Consider the following 18,915-nt stretch of genomic DNA (forward strand, 5'->3'; position numbering starts at 1 on the left):
TGTACTTCAGCAGGTTGTCGTGAGGATTAAATAAAATGGGCTGGCCGGGCATGGTGGCTCACGTCTGTAATCCCAGCACTTTGGGAGGCCGAGGTGGGTAGATCATTTGAGGTCAGGAATTCAAGACCAGCCTGGCCAACATGGCAAAACCTAGTCTCTACTAAAAATACAAAAATTAGCTGGGCGTGGTGGTGGGCGCCTGTGATCCCAGCTACTCGGGAGGATGAGGCAGGAGAATCACTTGAACCCGGAAGGTGGAGGTTGCAGTAAGCCGAGATCACACCACTGCACTCCAGCCTGGGTGACAGAGCAAGACTGTCTCAAAAAAAAAAAAAAAAAAAGGCAGAGAGCCCAGCACAGTGCCTGGCACACAGGTAGACACTCATTATCTGGCATCCACTATTCCAATACAAAATTCCATCCCCTGCCTCCCAACGATTATGTTGTACACTACAGTCCACAAGCACGAAGAATTTTGGTGGCTAGTTTGGGGGTACCCGAGAGAGAACTTGACCTGAGGACGTCAATGCTAAGGCCTCCCTCAGTTAGACAGTGGTTGAGTATGGCAGCGGCAAAGAAGGCGGGAGGCTGTAACTGCTATCTTACCCTTTGTCAGTCTTCTTCTGTATAACATTAATTCTTCTCTGCGGAATCGCTCTGGGTCTAGTTCCGAGTAGTCCCAGCTGTCATAGCTCTGTGGGCTAGGATAGGTGCCTAAGGGAGGAGTCAAGAGTGAGAACGGGGCCGGGTGCGGTGGATCACGCCCGTAATCCCAGAACTTCGAGAAGCCAAGGTGGGAGAGCCCAGGAGACCAGCCTAGGCAACATAGTGGGACCCCGTCTCTATTTAAAAAGAAATTTAAAAAAGAGTGAAAATGGACGCTTCTGCAAAAGAGGCCTGGGGAGCCCCTGCTGGCTCCTGGGAGGCTGGGCTTCCAGTGTTAGCCCTGCCCCATGCTAGCCTCGTGGCCTTGGGCGAGTCACTTCCTCTCTAGAGGGCTTTGGCTTCTTCGTCTGGAAAACGGGGATGATGACCCTGCCCTACATGTCAGCTGGGTGTAAGGGTCAGAACACACAGGTGTGTGAGTCCCTGACATGCTTTGCAAATGTGAAGACATCATAGTTATTTGTTTTCCATGTCCCCTGTTCTGGCTAGACCATGAGTTCCCCGAGAACAGGGACTGGGTCTTCTTCATCTTTATATCTCCAGGGCTCTAGGTCTGGCACATAATAAATACAGTAGGTGCTTAGTAAATGTTTGTTTAACATGATCACACTTAGCTTAGTGCCAGAAATGGTTTCTCTTTACGTGTTTGACAGTGATGCTTCCAAGGATTACTTGAGACATTTGAGCCACTATGCAAAGCTGCTGGCTCCATTGGACAAAGTGGACAGGGGGTTTATTACTGGGGATAAATTGGGATAAGAAGGTGTAGCCTTGGACGTTAAAGGGAACAGCAAGGTGCAACGGCCAGAAGAGAAGACAGTCAGAAAATGGGAGGCAGGGTGGCATAATGGTCAAAGACCCAGCTTTGGAGTGGCACAGCCCTGGAATGAACACTTGTTCAGTGCTCATGCCTGTAATCCCAGTACTTTGGGAGGCCGAGGCAGGTGGATCACCTGCGGTCAGGAGTTCGAGACCAGCCTGACCAACATGGTGAAACCCCATCTCTACTAAAAATACAAAAATTAGCCGGGTGTGGTGGCATGCACCTGTAATCCCATCTACTCGGGAGGCTGAGGCTGGAGAATCACTTGAACCCTGGAGGCAGAGATCCTGCCATTGCCCTCCAGCATGGGCAATAAGAGGGAAACTCCATCTCAAAAAAAAAAAAAAAAAAAAAGATTAAATGGGTGTGCAGAAAAGAGTTAACACAGCAGGCCTGAGACTGCTATCCTTAGAAAGGCCCGCTTGCGAGGATGCCTTGGCTGGCCTCTGGGAACCTGGCTAGTAAACAGTTTCTTCCACTGATATAAAACTCTCTCTAACGGAAGAAGAACGGCTCATTGTGCCTATACTGTTGGTAGAAACTACGTGGCTTATGCTGAACACTGCCTTCCTGGAATCGTGGTACGTGACAGACAGAGGTGTCTATGTGACTATCCCAATGAAAACTTTGAGCACTCCAGCTCTAATGGGCTTCCCTGGGCAGAAGCAACACACACATGTTGCTAGATTTTCGTTGTAGGGGGATGAGTGGGTTCTGTATGACTCCTTATGGGAGGGAGGGGGCATAAGGAAGTCTGCATACGGATTCCTCCAAACTCTACCTTTTTCCCTTATAATCCAGCTCTATTTCCTTACTACATTACTGTAATAAATCATAGCGAGACTACACTTAAACGCAGAGACCTATGAGTTCTTCTAGCAAATCTTCTAATGTGGGGGTGATCTTAGGAAGCTCCAACACAATAGGAAATTTAAAAGTGCTTACTTAGCACAGCACCAGGTACACAGGAACCTTTCTATAAATGGTAGCTTTTAATGAACTTAGAAAATGTCAAGGTTGAGATCGGGGGAGGGGACTAGGAGGCGGTTGAAAAAGGGTACGGTGGCTCATGCCTGGAATCCCAGCACTTTGGGAGGCCTTGTCGGGCGGATGACGAGGTCAGGAGATGGAGACCATCCTGGCTAACACAGTGAAACCCCGTCTCTACTAAAAATACAAAAAATTAGCTGGGCGTAGTGGTGGGCACCTATAGTCCCAGCTACTCGGGAGGCTGAGGCAGGAGAATGGCGTGAACCCGGAAGGCAGAGGTTGCAGTGAGCAGAGGTTGTGCCACTGCGCTCCAGCCTGGATGTCCGTCTCAAAAAAGAAAGAAAGAAAGAAAAAGCACGCATCAAGCTGGTCCTTTGTGTGCTGGAGGGAAAGAACCATGATTGGCCACTGGGGGGTCACATGGAGGGGTGGAAGGGTGGGATGATCTAAACCCGCATACTGCTTTTGAGTCCCTCAGTCCTGGGTGCAGCAGCCCACAGCACATGGTTAACTAACAGGGCTGTGCGGAAACTTTGCTATCTTGCTAGGATATGGCCCCTCACTCCCTGTAGATGTAGCTGAGCACAAAAAGGGGATTAGGGGCCGGGCGCCGTGGCTCACGCCTGTAATCCCAGCACTTTGGGAGGCCGAAGCGGGCGGATTACGAGGTCAGGAGGTTGAGACCAGCCTGACCAACATGGTGAAACCCTGTCTCTACTACAAATACAAAAATTAGCCGGGCATGGTGGTGCACGCCTGTAATCCCAGCTACTCAGGAGGCTGAAGCAGGAGAATCACTTGAACCCAGGAGGCGGAGGTTGCAGTGAGCCCAGATCGCACCACTGCACTCCAGCCTGGGTGACCGAGCGAGACTCCAACTCAAAAAAAAAAAAAAAAAAAAAGGATTAGGAAGGGATGTCTCAGAACTGTTTTGAAGAAGCAGGAAAATTTGTATTCCTTGGGGCTCCAACTACATACTTTGCTCTCTTTAATGTTAAGGAGAGAAAAGAGAGAATGCCTTCATGAAGGGGTGTCATAGCAAACAATAACATACCTAGGTGCCAGTGGAAAACATTTTTCTAGAATCGCTTTCCCCGGTGGAAAAAAGTCACCTCTCACCTGAAATCCACAGGCTCATTGTGTTACAGATGTCAGACTTGAATTCGTGCGTGTTGAACCAGGACTGTGGGAAGCAGCAACAGAAGCTGGTGTACACAGCTTTGCTCAGAAGTGATGGCAGCCTCTGCAGAACAAGCCGAGCTCAGGCAACATTCTCAACATTTCCACCCGGCTTACATGATTTGGGGATGAGGAAGGACTTTCTTTTTTTATATATAGTTTTTGTTGTTGTTGTTTTGTTTCGAGACAATGTTCTCACTGTGTTACCCAGGCTGGATTTGAACTCCTGGCTGAAGTGATCCTCTAATTCACTTGCCTCAGCCTTCTCGGTAGCTGGGAATACACGTGTGTACCACTGCACTTGGCTATACTCTTTAATCTACACAATCTAAGAAGTACAATGGGGCCGGGTGCAGTGGCTCATGCCTGTAATCACAGCGCTTTGGGAGGCTGAGGCGGGTGGATCACCTGAGGTCAGGAGTTTGAGACCAGCCTGGCCAACATGGTGAAACTCTGTCTCTACTAAAAATACAAAAAAAAAAAAAAAAAAAAAAAAAAAAGCTGGGTGTGGTGGTGCATGGCTGTAATCCCAGTTACCTGGGAGGCTGAGGCAGGAGAAGCACTTGAACCAGGAGGGCGGAGGTTGCAGTGAGCTGCGACCGTGTACTCCAGCCTGGGCGACAGAGAGACTCTGTCTCAAAAAAAAATACATATATATATATAAAAATTAGCTAGGTGTGGTGGTGCATGCCTGTAGTCCTAGCTACTCAGGAGGCTGAGGTAGGGAGATAGTTCGAGCCCAGGAATCTGAGGCTACAGTGAGTTATGATTGCACCACCCTGGCAGCAAAGCCAGACTCTGTTTCTAGAGAAAAGAAAACAAAGAAAGTCCTTCCTCATCCCTAAATCATGTAAGTATTCACTTATATTTTCTTCTAGCAATCCTTTTAGTACATATATACATACATATATACCTATATAAAAAGTATATATGTATAGTCACATTTTAAATTTTAAAATTATATGCTTATTTAAATACTACAGAAAAATATGAAATGGAAAGGGAGGCTGGGCGCAGTGGCTCACGCCTGTAATCCCAGCACTTTGGGAGGCCGAGGCAGGCAGATCACTTGAAATCAGGAGTTTGAGACCAGCCTGGCCAACATGGTGAAACCCTATCTCTACTAAAAACACAAAAATTAGCTGGGTGTGGTGGTACGCACCTGTAATCCCAGCTACTTGGAAGGCTGAGGCAGGAGAATTGCTTGAACCCAGGAATTGGAAGTTGCAGTGAGTCGAGATCATGCTACTGCACTCCAGCCTGGGCAACAGAGTGAGACTCTGCCTCAAAATAAATAATAAAATGGAAAGGGAAAGTTTTTTTTTTTGAGACAGTCTCACTCTGTTGCCCAGGCTGTAGTGCAATGCTGCGATCTCGGTTCGCTGCAACCTCCGCCTCCTGGGTTTATGTGAACCCTGCCTCAGCCTCCTGAGTAGCTGGGATTACAGGCACCTGCCACTCACTCCCAGCTAATTTTTGTATCTTTAGTAGAGACAGGGTTTTGCCATGTTGACCAGGCTGGTCTTGAACTCCTGACCTCAGGTGATCCGCCCGCTTTGGCCTCCCAAAGTGCTGGGATTAGAGGCGTGAGCCACCATGCCCAGCTGGGAAAGTTTCTTATAACCTCACTTCCCAGTGGTAAGCATTGCTAAGAGTTTGGTAAATATTTTTCCAGGTTTTTTTTTCTATTCATAGGTATATATATCATATAGAGTTGTATAAATTGCTTTGTTTTTCATTTAAATATATCATTGCATCTCCCAATCAGTATAAATAGCTCTACTGTATTTTTATAACTTCTGCATTGCAAGTCAGTGTATGGATTATGACAATTTACTAATTACTCCCTTATGTAAAGAATGTTTAAGACATTCTCTTGGCATCAGAAATGAATAGAAATCTAATGTGACTTTTTTTCTAGATAGTGGCTGATGCTCACTTTTAAGAGCGCCTCTTCATAGTGGGACTTGGGTACACGAAACAAAAGTAAGGCATAGTGCTGGGCTATCCGGTCAAACAGATTATTCTGGAGCTCCTTGTTTGGCTGCCAGGAATAGAAATGAAAAAGGAATTACTAAAGTCCCTTGCTGAAACAACTAAGGGGCTGGGATTTTTAAATCAGTATTGCTTTCATTTCCAAGAATCTTATTCTCAAGATATTTAGCCTCATATGCTTTATGAAATAATGTGTTCATTTTTGGGGATGAGATTTACAAAGCACGTACACAGAGGCAGAGCGCTGTTGAAGACAGCACCCTAATGCTGGCCCAGAAGTCCTGAGGTCTACTCTCAACCCTGCCTGTGACAGCCGTGCAACCATGCTCCTAAAGCCTGGGGGAGCCGCAGGGCATTGTGCAATGGCTGAAGCACAGGGTGTGTGGCTGAGGCATGGGAGGGGAGGGGACCAGGTGACAGGGGAGGCTGCGGGGTGCTCCATGGGATCAGAGGGGCTTGTAGCTCATGTCAAAGAGGATGGAATTGGTTCTGTAGAAAAATAACTTAAGCAAGGCAGAGAAACAAGCAGATTTGTATTTACCTGGTACCTCTCATGAAATATCCACCAAAAGCTATCCAGCCAGATGGCTCTTGGAGAAGGAGAAGAGAGAAACTTCTCTAATTCTCTACCTGAACAGAAACGCTTGAAAAAAAAAATCACATTATTATTATTGTTGTTGTTATTTTTTAAAAAATCCATTTGGAGTCAATGTATTTTAGAATGAACAGAAAAACTACCTAATCTGTTAGTGAGGCCCTACCCAGGTAATTTTACATACTCTCATTTAACCCCTATAATAGTCTTATGAGGAATACATTGTTATCTCGTAGGTGAGGAAACCGAGGACCAAAGTGGCAAGTGGCTGAGCCAGGACTAGAACCCACAACTCTAGACTCTGGACAGCTGCTCCACACCAACTACCTCCAGTTCTCACCTCCTACACTCAGCCAACAGCAACTAATACCAACCAACGCAGTTAATGGGCAAACATAAACCACTGAACTGTAAGATTCTGCTGAGTTAGCAGTAAGCATATGGAATTCTAAAGTTAAAATGGAATTATCTGTGAGGTCAGAGCAGCAGAGATGTAGCTTCCATTGTCATACAACTGGGTCTTCACCCTTGCCCTGGCTCCAAAGCTCCCACTATAATAATATAACATGTACCATTTAGTGAATGCTTCCTGTATCTGCCCCAGGGCTAGCACCTCCTCTCACTTTATTTTCCACAATCTAAGTGGTAGGTAATACAGTTATCCTACTGTACTATTGTATAGAAAGGTCAGCATTCTTGCCTGAGCTTACATGGGCCAAGAGGTTCCAAAGCAAGTAGCCTGGTCCCAGACTCACACACAGGTGCCTCTCCTTTACCATCAGGAAGAGTGGAGACAGCCTGTTCTTGCCATCTCTGGGATGCAGAGGGAAAGACCCCGTGGCATTCCCCTGCAGCCTCCACACAGGTAAGATCAACATGCATGGATAAACGAGCCTCATCCACTCTTAAGGAGCTCTCTGAGCGCTGCTCTTTGCTTTGTCTTTCTCACCTTTCCTCGTGTTTCTTCAGACTGGCAGTCTAGTGGAGTGATTAAGAGCACAGACTTGGGTGTCAGACTGCCTGGATTCAAATTCAGCTCTTTCACTTATTGGCTGTGTGACTTTGAGCAAAGTTACTGAACCCCTCTGTGCTCCATTTTTTCACACAACACATGGAGATGGTCATGGTCCCCGCCTCAAGGACTGTTGTGGAGGTTCGATGAGTGGTTCCTATTAGGGCTTAGAACACTACCAGGCATTCAGGAAACACTTGACAGGAGTATACTAGTTACTGATTGTTTATTCATTCACACTCCTCCCTCCTTTCAAAAAGGATTTCATGTCAGCTCTTCAACAAATATTTATTGAGCACCTCCAGGTACTCAAGATGATGCCATAGACTCCCTGCCCTCCAGGCTTTCATAGATAAAGAGACATTTACAACAGTGTGATAGGATCCCCGGGACAAGGCATCCCAGGGGGATGTGGAGCCCAGAGAGGGCATCTCATCTGCACTTCAGGTCTCGGGACAGTGTTACGAGTAAAAATAACTGGATGGCCGGGCGCAGTGGCTCACGCCTGTAATCCCAACACTTTGGGAAGCCGAGGCAGGTGGATCACCTGAGGTCAGGAGTTCGAGACCAGTCTGGCCAACGTGGCGAAACCCTGCCTCTACTAAAAATACAAAAATTAGCCAGTCATGGTGATGTGCATCTATAATCCCAGGCCCTTAAGAGGCTGAGGCAGGAGAATCACTTGAACCTGGGAGGCGGAGGTTGCAGTGAGCCGAGATTGTACCACTCTACTCCAGCCTGGGCGACAGAGCGAGAGTCTGTCTCAAAAAACAAAACAAAACAAAACAAAAACTGGATGATGCAGCCATAAACAAAGAATGATATAGTGTCTTTTGCAGCAACATGGATGGAGCTGGAGGCACTATCCTAAGTGATCTAACTCAGAAACAGAAAACCAAATACTGCATGTTCTCACTTATAAGTGGGAGCTAAACACTGGGTATGCATGGACATAAAGATGGAAACAACAGACACGGGGAATTCTCAAAAGGGGGAGGATGATGAGGACGAGGGTTGAAAAATAACTTGTCTGGTACAATGTTTGCTATTTGGGAAATGGGTTCACTAGAAGCCCAATCCTCACCAGTATGCAATATACTCATGTCACACACATGCACAGGTACCCTCGAGTCAAAAATAAAATACGATGTAAGAAAATATCTGCATGATGAAGGGAGAGCTGAGAGCTCCTCAGAGAGGGGGAAAGCGTGTGCAGAGGCTATGGAAGCACTTGACACATGTGGGGTACTCCAAGGGGTTTCTGTGCAGTGGAAGCACTGGGTGCCGGTGGCGAAAGAGCAAGCAGGAGCCAGGCTATGAGGTGCCTGGTGCCGGGATTGGGAGCGGTTGTGAAACTGGACAGGGGGAGAAAAGGCACTGGTGCTGAGACATTTTTAACAGGGCAGAACACTGTGACATTGGTGTTCTAGAAAGATCCCTGGTGGCAGTGTACAAGACGCACTGGAGGGGATTAGAACTGCAAGGCAGACAGCAAGCTGGACAGAAGACACAGTAACCCAGACAGGAAGTTGTGGTGCCTGAACTTGACAGTGGCCAGTGGGAAGGGGCGGAGACACAGGAAAGACGGTAGTTAAATCTTTCTAAGAGTGCGCAGAGGTAGAGTTGAGGGTAAGGGAGGAGATTGGCTGATGCCCAGGTGGAAAGCTGTGTTTTCAACAAGACGGGGAACCCTGGAGGAAAAGCAGAACGGATGGGTATGAGAGCCCGAGGGGCACTGAGGTTAGAGGCAGAGGGATGGAGGGATATGGGAGTCTGCAGTGTAGCGAAGGCCTTGGAGGAAGTGACACAATTCTGAAGTAGTGATTGGTCTCATGTGGGAATATGATTGCTATGGTCTGAATGTGTTCCCCAAAGTTCATGTATTAGAAACTTAATCCCCAGTGCAACAGTGTTGGAAGCTGGGGCCTAAGAAGAGGTGATTGGGTTAGAGGGCTCCACCCTCATGAATGGATTAATGTGGTTATCTGGAGGTGGGTCAGTTACAAAAGCAATTTCAGTCCCTTCGCCCCCTCTCTCTTCCATCTTCTACCATGGGATAACACAGCACGAAGGCCCTCACCAGATGTGGCTCCTTGATCTTGAACCTGCCAGCCTCCAGAACTGAAAGAAAGAAATCTCTGTTCTTTATAAATTACCAGTCTCAGAAATTCTGTGATAGCAGCACAAAGAGACTAAGACAATGACCAAGGTCCACCTGCCCCCTAGGGTTTGTGCAGAGGGAGAAGACAGAGAGCAGAAGGGAGGGGTCTCAAAGAACATGGGTGGTAAAGGGGCCTGGGACACCAAGATAGTGCTGTTTGCATACAGGGAGAATGACCCACCAAAACCAAAGGGGAAAGAACTTCAAAATGCAGGGAGTTGTCCTCTGGGTCAGTTCTACCAGAGGTCATCTAATAACAACAGAAACACAATCTTTAGATTCGATAAGGTGAAAGCTAATGATTGACTCGGGACACTTTCAGCAGTGGGTGAGGGTGGGAACCCAGGCTGCAGCTGGATGAAGAGAATGGAGATGAGAACATGAAGCCAGCATGTGTGGACAGCTCCTCCAAGAAGTCCCAGGCGAGGCCTGGTGCGGAGCTGAGACGGCACTCCCAGATGGGGCAAGGTGGGAAAGGCTTTTGTCCTTGTGGAGCTCAGGGTTGCTGGCAGCCCCCAGACTCCCTAAAGCAGAGGCACAGCTGATGCCAAGAGTGAGGGGAGGTAACGGAGGAGAAGATTTGAGGAGGTGAGTGAAAGTTTGACATGGCCCCTAAGCAGGGTAGAAGAAGGTCCTTTCGAAGACGGGGCACAAATTTGCTTTGAGTTTCCTGGGAGCCAAAGAAAAGCAAGAAACAGTATCAGCTTTAAGGCTGAAAGCATTCCGGGAGTTGCACAATTTTATTTGTAGTAAGTCTGAAGGAAAACATTCCTCATAGGACCTCAAAAATGGGGCATTAAATAACATAGCAGTCTCTGTCCTTGGGGGCTTCCCACCCCACAAATGAACTGTGAACACTCAGGCTGTGCCCAGGCAGTCTGTCAAGGCAAACTGCGCAGGAACAGCGGGTACAAGAAGCACAACTCCATGTGCTTCTTACAGACAATTTGAAAATAGAAGAAGTAAAAGGAGGAAAACAACTATAATTTTTTTTTGTTTGTTTGAGATGGAGTCTCACTATATCCCCAGACTGGAGTGCAGTAGTGCCATCTTGGCTCACTGCAACCTCCGCCTCCCGGGTTCAAGCAATTCTCCCGCCTCAGCCTCCCGAGTAGCTGGGATTACAGGCGTGTGTCACCACGCCTGGCTAATTTTTGTATTTTTAGTAGAGACAGGGTTTCACCACATTGGCCAGGATGGTCTTGATCTCCTGATCTCGTGATCCCACCACCTTGGCCCCCCAAAGTGCTGGGATTACAGGCGTCAGCCACCGTGCCCGGCCTATAATCTTATAACCTTATCACTCAGCGACCAGTGGTAATATCTATGTATTTCATCTAAAATTTTCCCACATGTGCACTTACATAGATTGAATTGTTGGCCAGGCGTGGTGGCTCACACCTGTGATCCCAGCACTTTGGGAGGCTGAGGCAGGTGGACCACTTGAGGTCAGGAGTTCAAGACCAGCCTGGCCAACATGGGGAAACCCTGTCTCTACTAAAAATACAAAAAATTAGCCAGGCATGGTGGCTGCATATCTGTAGTCCCAGCTACTCAGGAGGCTGAGACAGGAGAATTGCTCGAACCCAGGAGGTGCAGGTTGCAGTGAGCTGAGACCGTGCAACAGCACTCCAGCCTGGGAGACAGAGCAAGACTCTGTCTCAAAAAAAAAAAAAAAAAAAAAAAAAAAAATTGAATTGTAGAGAGTTTTCCATACTGATACTTTTCATTCAACATCACAGCATGAAATGTTAAAATACACTCTTTATAAACATTCACTTTTATCATCACATTTTATCATATGGCTACACGGTCCATGATCCAGATGTGAAAAATGACCGTGCTGTTCCTCTATTATTGACCATTAAACTGTTTCTAATAACACTAATCACACAAACTACCATTTTCTTAGAATTTATGACTTTTAGCACTGTGCCAGGCACCTTTATATGCATTATCTTATTTATTTCACAATAACACCGCAAGGTAGAGACCGTTTTTATCTCCATTTTACAGGAGAAGAAATTAGAGCTCAGAGAGGCGCTTAACCACCCCGATGTACTGCTTTCCACTTCCTTGCTATTGTAATGAACGTTGTGGTAAGCATCTTTGTACACTGTCCTGTAGAGAACGTGATGCTCTGTGCACCTGTCCCTCCTACTGGCTCTCCCCTGAGGAAAGCAGGAGCAAAGGGAATCAGGTGCCCAACACCTGGGCCGCCGCTGCCAGGCCCAGAGACCAGCGCCCCTTCCGCTGACTGACTGCAGGCCATGCCAGCAAACAGTACTGTCATTCTGGGCAGTGACTGGCCCAAACAGATCATCTCTTAGGAAGTCAGAATGCAAGAAACAGATGGGACCGAAATAGCCCAGAGAGAAGGCAGCAGGAAGAAGCCATGAAGAAGAGAGGAGGGGGCCGGGCGCCGTGGCTCACACCTGTAATCCCAGAACTTTGGGAGGCTGAGGTGGGCGGATCACAAGGTCAGGAGATCAAGAACAGCCTGGCCAACATAGTGAAACCCTCGTCTCTAATAAAAATACAAATATTAGCTGGGTGTGGTGACACATGCCTGTAATCTCAGGCAGGGGAATCACTTGAATCAGGGAGGCAGAGCTTGCAGTAAGCTGAGATGACGCCACTGCACTCCGTCCAGCCTGGCGACAGAGCGAGACTATGTCTCAAAAAAAAAAAAAAAAAAAAAAAATTAGAGAGGAGGGAAGGGCATGAGGAGAAGGAGAGGGAGACAGAGATAGAGAGATGGGGTATGGTGCAAAGCAGCAGTGAGAACTACAGGTAGAACAGACTGAGATACTAGGTCTCAGGAATGGTGGGGTGACTGGTTAGGAGCTCGGGGACAATGATCAGAGCTGCTTTGAGGACAACAGAGTTGTGTGATGATGAAGAGCCATGAGGCACAGCTGTACAGCAGCCAAGACCATTTCCTGGGCTTCCTCCCTTCTCCAAGACCTCCCTGCAAGGATCTCCCATCTCCAGAGTTGCCAGTGTTTGTGTCACCTGAGCAAACAGGTTCCTCTGGGCCTTAGAATACTTCCTTGCTTTCTTCCCAAGGAACCTAGCAGGCTCTAGTGCGCAGCTCTGCAAGGAAGCATACTCACCCCCAGAGGGTGAGAAGAAAATATTCTAACTAATGTCTACATAAGAAAGAAAAGCAATTGGCTGGGCATAGTGGCTCACACCTGTAATCCCAGCACTTTGGGAGGCCGAGGATGGGGAGGGGAAGATGGCTTGAGCCCTGGAGTTTGAGACTAGCCTTGGGCAACCTAGCAAGACCTTGTCTCTACAAAAAAAATTTTTAAAAAACTAGCCAGTGTGGTGGTGCACGCTACTCAGGAGGTTGAGGCGGGAGGATCAACCTGAGTCTGGGAGTTTGAGGCTGCAGTGAGCTATGATAGTGCCACTGCATTCCAGCCTGGGTGACAAAGGGAGACCCTGTCTCAAAAAAGTAAGAAAGAAAGAGAGAAAGAGAGAGAGAGAGAAAGAGAGAGAGAGAGAAAGAAGGAAAGAAAGAAAGAAAGAAAAAAGGAAGGAGGGAGGGAAGAAGGAAACAGAAAAGAAAAGAAAAGAAAAAAAGAGCAATTAAGCATACTAATATGCATTGTAGTGATTGGCAACAGAATAAGTACATAATTTATAAACAGACACATTTCAATGAGGGTTTGTGATAAAAATTGCACACCAGTAGGATATGTGATCAAAACAGTCTGAAGACTGTTGCTCTGGTAGAAGGAATCTAGGTTTTGCAGTGAGGCTGGGCTAGGGTTCCTAGCTCAGCTCAGACACCTGCAAGCTTGTGGCCCTAGGTGAGTTCCTCAGTTTCTCCTGGGGTGTGAAAGGGTGACAGCTGCATTTGCCCCATGGGTTGGCAAACTCAGGGTAGGCACTGCTTTTTCCTTACCTTGCCACTAAGGCAGTCTCTCTCAGCCCGGACCACGTTGCCCACCATGTCACAGAAGTCCACACCATTCGGAAGCTTGTTTGGCTTGGAGCTGTTAAAGTTGGAATACTGGTACAGCTCCACCAGCAGATTTTTATCTGCTGTTTTCTGAAGCAAAAGAGCAGAATATGAAAATGGGGTTCACATTTTGACAGTGTGAAACAATAGGCTAGCTTCCCCTCTTTATTATGAAGACAATATAACAACCTTATACAATGTTGAGAAAATGAGGGGTGTTTAGGATCCCAGGACCCCTTCCAAACTCCTATCTACATTATTTCTTTTCTTTTTTTTTTTTTTTGAGACGAAATTTCACTCTTGTTGTCCAGGCTGGAGGGCAATGGTGTGATCTCGACTCACCGCAACCTCTGCCTCCTGGTTCAAGCAATTCTCCTGCCTCAGCCTCCTGAGTAGCTGGGATTACAGGCGCCCGCCACCATGCCCAGCTAATTTTTTGTATTTTTAGTAGAGACAGGGTTTCACCATGTTGGCCAGGCTGGTCTCGAACTCTTGACCTCAGGTGATCCACCTGCCTCAGCCTCCCAAAGTGCTATCTACATTATTTCTGTTTTCCCTTATATGATTTGAGGAAATCTACACGAACACAAATACGTAACTTCAATCGTAATATGATTTATATATGATTCATCTGGCTGACTTTGATCATTCTAAGAAGTAAAATATATATGTGATTTTTATGTCCTGCTTTATCTACTTCACTTTAGATTTTCATGTAGTTATGTTGTCTTCAAAATTATCATTTAAGATGATATATCCTGTTAAGATGTGCTATAATTTAATTAACTACTCACTGATTACTTCCAATTACTACTAATATCACAAATAGCTTGGAGCATGTAGTTCCCCTCCCTTTGGGGTTATTTAGTGTGAATTTCTTCAAATGCTAATATTGGATATTACTATCTTTGTGGTTAATATATATCATTAAATGATTTTTAGGATAAAACTAAAACATGATGACTATAAAAAATGTAAAAATATGGAAAACAGGAAACTAATTACCACCACCCAAAGGTGCCCACTGAAACACCTGGATGGCCCAGCTGACTTCCTAACTGGGCTCTGGCCATGGTCAATGAAAGAACAGTTCATGATTCACGGCACTGACTCTGAGTCAGACGACTGGAGTCACAGCTGCCATGTGTTGGCTGTGCCACCTTTGCAGGACACTTAGCTCAGCCACCATCAATGGATTGTATGACAGTTCCAATGCAGACTTACACCCCCCTTAGGCCTTGTGCTGTTTTGGAATTTCCTAGGCTAAAAGGTGTAAGAAGGATAAGAACAACATACTGTTTCGGATTCCCTAGCATTTAAAGGTTTGGATACTTAAGACCTAGGCGGTATAAAGAACAAGCTAAGGGCTGGGCACGGTGGCTCAGGCCTGTAATCCCAGCACTTTGGGAGGCTGAGATGGACAGATCACTTGAGGTCAAGAGTTCGAGACCAGCCTAGCCAACATGGTGAAACCCCATCTCTACCAAAAATGCAAATTTAGCCAGGTATGGTGGTGCATGTCTTAATCCCAGCTACTTGGGAGGCTAAGGCAGGAGAATCACTTGAACCCTGGGGGCGGAGGTTGCAGTAAGCTGAGATCGTGCCACTGCACTCCAGCCTGGGTGACGGAGAGAGATCCCATCTCAAAAAAAAAAAAGAAAAAAAAAAAGAAATAAAGAACAAGCCAAGGAGGATCTGAAATGGGGGCTGTGCGGTGGGGCCAGATTGCTGCAGGGGAGGCAGTGGGCAGAGCCTGTCTCAAGTCAGAGGACTGAGCAGGAAGTGGGGCCTGCCATCAGTGAGCTGCATGACCCCGTGACAAGTGACCTTCTGCTCCTGAATCTCAGCTTCCTGAGGCATCCGCAGCAACTCTGCAGTAGCACAACTAGCATGGGGTGTGACTCAGAGCAGCCGCACAGGAGCCTGCAGTGTGGACAGCCCCTTTGAGCTGCATGGCACGGTGGCTCTGGATTAGACCTGAACATCTCTGAGCTGAGACACCTTCTAAGTTCCAAAAATAAACAGACACATGACCTCTGTCACCCTCCCTATTCTGAGGCTGGGGTCAGCTCTGCCCTTTTGAGGGTGTTATGAGAAATTCTAGATTCAGGAGCTCTGCGATTTTCCTTCATAATCACTACCCAGGCGCCAAGTATTCTCCTCCCCAGGAATAAAATCTTTATTTCATGCCTAGCAGAAGCCGGTCAGAAACAGACCCAGCAGTAGATCCCTTACCCTTTTTATAACAGAAGATCTGGCATGTCTGAGTTCGGAGCCTTTGCAGGAATACTGAGATTTTCTTTGTCTCTTGACTGCAGAAAAATGGAGAAAGAGATAAACGAGTAACCACAGGGTCTGTCCACAGCTGTGAGGTGCTTACAACTGTGCTTTTTCATTCCACCTGAGCTGCCAGAGGATACTCCTACTACTAGTCTCATAGATCCCAACTGTGTTGCCGACTTATCTGATTAGACCACTTGATCCAGAGAAACAGCAAGGAGGAGCAGACACACTGTGACTTTAGGTAAGTTACTCCCCTCCCTCCAAGGCTGTTTCCTCATCTATAAAATATATTAAATGGTACCTACCTCCCAGGTGTTATGAAAATTTAACAAGGGGCCGGGCGCAGTGGCTCACATCTGTAATCCCAGCATTTTGAGAGGCTGAGGTGGGCGGATCACTTGAGGCCAGGAGTTCAAGAACAGCCTGGCCAACATGGTGAAACCCCGTCTCTACTAAAATACAAAAATTAGTTGGGCGTGGTGGCGAACCCCTGTAATCCCAGCTACTCAGGAGGCTGAGTCAGGAGAATTGCTTGAACCCGGGAGGCGGAGGTTGCAGTGAGCTGAGATTATGCCACTGCACTCCAGCCTGGGTGACAGAGCGAGACTCTGTCTCAAAACAAACAAACAAACAAAAAACCCAAGAGAATGTGGATAAAAGCACCTGGCATCACATGTAGGTGGTCTCTAAATGGCACTGCCCCTCCCTCCTTCCTTGCCCAATGTCAAGAAGTCAGATTGAAGGCTCCTTCAGAAGAAGACAGAAACATCCTCATCTGAAACTTGGGATTCCTACTCAGTTGCATTTTAGATACTAAAAAAAACAAACCCCATGAAAACAGCATCAAGGCTAAGGGAAAGGTTTTTGCCTTTGTCTCCTGGACTGCTGCGAGTTTTCTCTCTTAAAGCCTTCTTCTCCAACTCAAATCTCTCAATTGCCTTCAAAAACCAAGAAAAAGGGGGGCATTAGGGATTAATGCAAATCCTGGAGAAGGGTGGGGTCAGGGTCTGGGCCTTTTCTCTTGTTGGTGCACAAAAGACCTGGAGCAAAGTTTGTGGCCAGTGCCTTGTCTTTCTCCAGGTGGTAAGTCCTGGTGGCCTCAATGTCACTGACATCATCCCCCAGAGTGTTCCCACTATCTCACACTGCCCCTTCTTCTAGGAGTAGTATGTGATTTACAGCAGGAATTAGAAATTAAACAAGCTATTATTTAATCTCTTTGTAAAAGGGGGATAATAATATCTATCTTTCAGGGTTCTTTTTTTTTTTGAGACGGAGTCTCTCTCTGTCGCCCAGGCTGGAGTGCAGTGGTGCGATCTTGGCTCACTGCAAGCTCCGCCTCCTGGGTTCACGCCATTCTCCTGCCTCAGCCTCCCGAGTAGCTCGGACTACAGGCGCCCGCCACCACGCCTGGCTAATTTTTTGTATCTTTAGTAGAGATGGGGTTTCACCCATGTTAGCCAGGATGGTCTCGATCTCCTGACCTCGTGATCCGCCTGCCTTGGCCTCCCAAAGTGCTGGGATTACAGGTGTGAGCCACCATGCCCAGCCTCTTCTAGGGTTCTTATAAGGGTCAAAAATAAAGTGTTTAATGTATTTTAAAACACTGGCAAAGAGGCTACCAGATAGGAGCTGTTCAATAAGGGGTATTGAACCCTTGACCTCTCAAGAGAGACTTCTCTTGATCTCTGACTCTTCCCCACCCCCATCCTCCTACTCCCTGAAAAGGAAGAAAGAAAAATGAATGCTAGTGACCCAAGTTGCACTGATTGTCAACCAAGAGTCCAGCAATGAGCTTGGATAACAAAGTTAACAAACAAGTATGAGTCTGTGTTTTTGCCCTCAAGGGACTTACACTCTATTTGGAGAGCCAAATCAGCACTCGTGAACAATTAAATGCTAAACTGCTGTGATTACGAATCAAAGAAGTGAGGTCAGTGTAGGCCAGAGCAGTCACAGAGGACTGCCCAGAAGAGGCGGACATGAGTGTCTGCGGCATCAGGCTCCTGAGCTTGATAAACTGGGAAATACCTCTCCAGGCCTCCCCCATCTTTCCCTTGCATCAGCACTCCCTGGTCTGCATGAGTGAAAGGTACTGGGCATGTGTGCAGGGGTGTGTGTATGTGTGTGTGCCAGTGGTGGGGGGGCGGTCACAGGGGTTAGTCTATGTATTAACATTGTTGCTCCAATTAAGTAAGCTGAAATTTAAGGCATGAGGAATGAACTGGATGGGTATGAGTCACTGTAGCAATATAGCAATATCTCTGATCTTTACCAATGTCATTGTAGCAGACACTGCATGGCCAGGAAGGATGGATAAGATTTGCACAGAAAGAGGGTAGAAAGGATAGTTGAATGCTGAAAGAAGAACAAGTTTTGGGGGGAAAGATGATAAGACCAGCACTGGGCTGAGTTTACCTTTGAGATGACTTCAGGGCCTACAAGCAGGGCTGTTCTCCAAGAACGCAACTCCCAAACCAGACCAATGACTGGCATTTTGGGGAAGTATTCAAATACACAGGTTCCCGGGCCTTTGCATTAGAGATGCTTATTTCCTGGGTCTGCATTGGGCCCTGGATTTTTTATGCATTTATAGTGGCTCCTGAATAAAAAATTAGCCGGGCATGGTGGCATGTGCCTATAATCCCACTACTTGGGAGGCTGAGGCAGGAGAATTGCCTCAACCTGGGAGGCGGAGGTTGCAGTGAGCTGAGATCGCACCATTGCACTCCAGCCTGGGCGACAAGAGTGAAACTCCATCTCAAAAAAAAAAAAAGAAAGAAAGAAAGAAAAATCTGCAGGCGAACTTGCCTGCAGCTCACAGGATCTCTCAAAGAGTAAATCTTCATCATTGTAATCCTCTGCCTCATAGCCACCATGAGTAAGTGAGCTGTAAGGGGCCATCCAGTCTGAGCAGCGTGTGAAACTGACCCCCCAAAAAATATACCCAGGACCGTCGAGAAGCAGGTCTTTAGTAGCGACTTGTTGGTTGGTTGACATTTCTTTGCTGTTCTCATTTTCAAATCTCTCTATCTCCGTATCTTAGAGCTCTTTAGATTTATGCCTCAGATTTCTTAAGTGCAGTTAAAAATAAGAAACAAATACACGCCATTGCCAAAACCCAAAATAGCCAAAAAGACACTTACAGATGATTCACGCCTGTATTCTTCCATCTTGTGGGAGCCTGCTACACAACAGCTACTTGCTTAACATTTAGCACTCCTGCCTCCCGAAAAGA

At 46.9% G+C, this 18,915-nt stretch overlaps 1 protein-coding gene across 9 annotated transcripts in view; it reads right to left on the bottom strand.

Moving 5' to 3' along the window:
* Nucleotides 1–18,915, bottom strand: part of FAM227A (family with sequence similarity 227 member A) — a 76,494-nt gene that overhangs the window by 43,647 nt on the left and 13,932 nt on the right. For 6 of the 9 annotated variants that reach the window (XR_008517762.2, XM_054543462.2, XM_054543463.2 and 3 more), the window contains 7 exons: nucleotides 16,546–16,615; nucleotides 15,630–15,706; nucleotides 13,338–13,484; nucleotides 6,195–6,296; nucleotides 5,598–5,702; nucleotides 3,599–3,722; nucleotides 607–714 (listed from right to left, as the gene is read on the bottom strand). Coding sequence is in view for 8 of the 9 variants with exons in the window: in XM_054543462.2 (XP_054399437.1) it covers nucleotides 607–714; nucleotides 3,599–3,722; nucleotides 5,598–5,702; nucleotides 6,195–6,296; nucleotides 13,338–13,484; nucleotides 15,630–15,706; nucleotides 16,546–16,615 (733 nt within the window). In the remaining variant the exon portion in view is untranslated. The remainder of the gene's footprint in view (nucleotides 1–606; nucleotides 715–3,598; nucleotides 3,723–5,597; nucleotides 5,703–6,194; nucleotides 6,297–13,337; nucleotides 13,485–15,629; nucleotides 15,707–16,545; nucleotides 16,616–18,915) is intronic. The other 3 variants (XM_054543465.2, XM_054543461.2, XM_054543464.2) reach the window with 2 other exon arrangements.

Source organism: Pongo abelii, chromosome 23 (genome assembly GCF_028885655.2).
Source record: "Pongo abelii isolate AG06213 chromosome 23, NHGRI_mPonAbe1-v2.0_pri, whole genome shotgun sequence".
NCBI lineage: Eukaryota > Metazoa > Chordata > Mammalia > Primates > Hominidae > Pongo > Pongo abelii.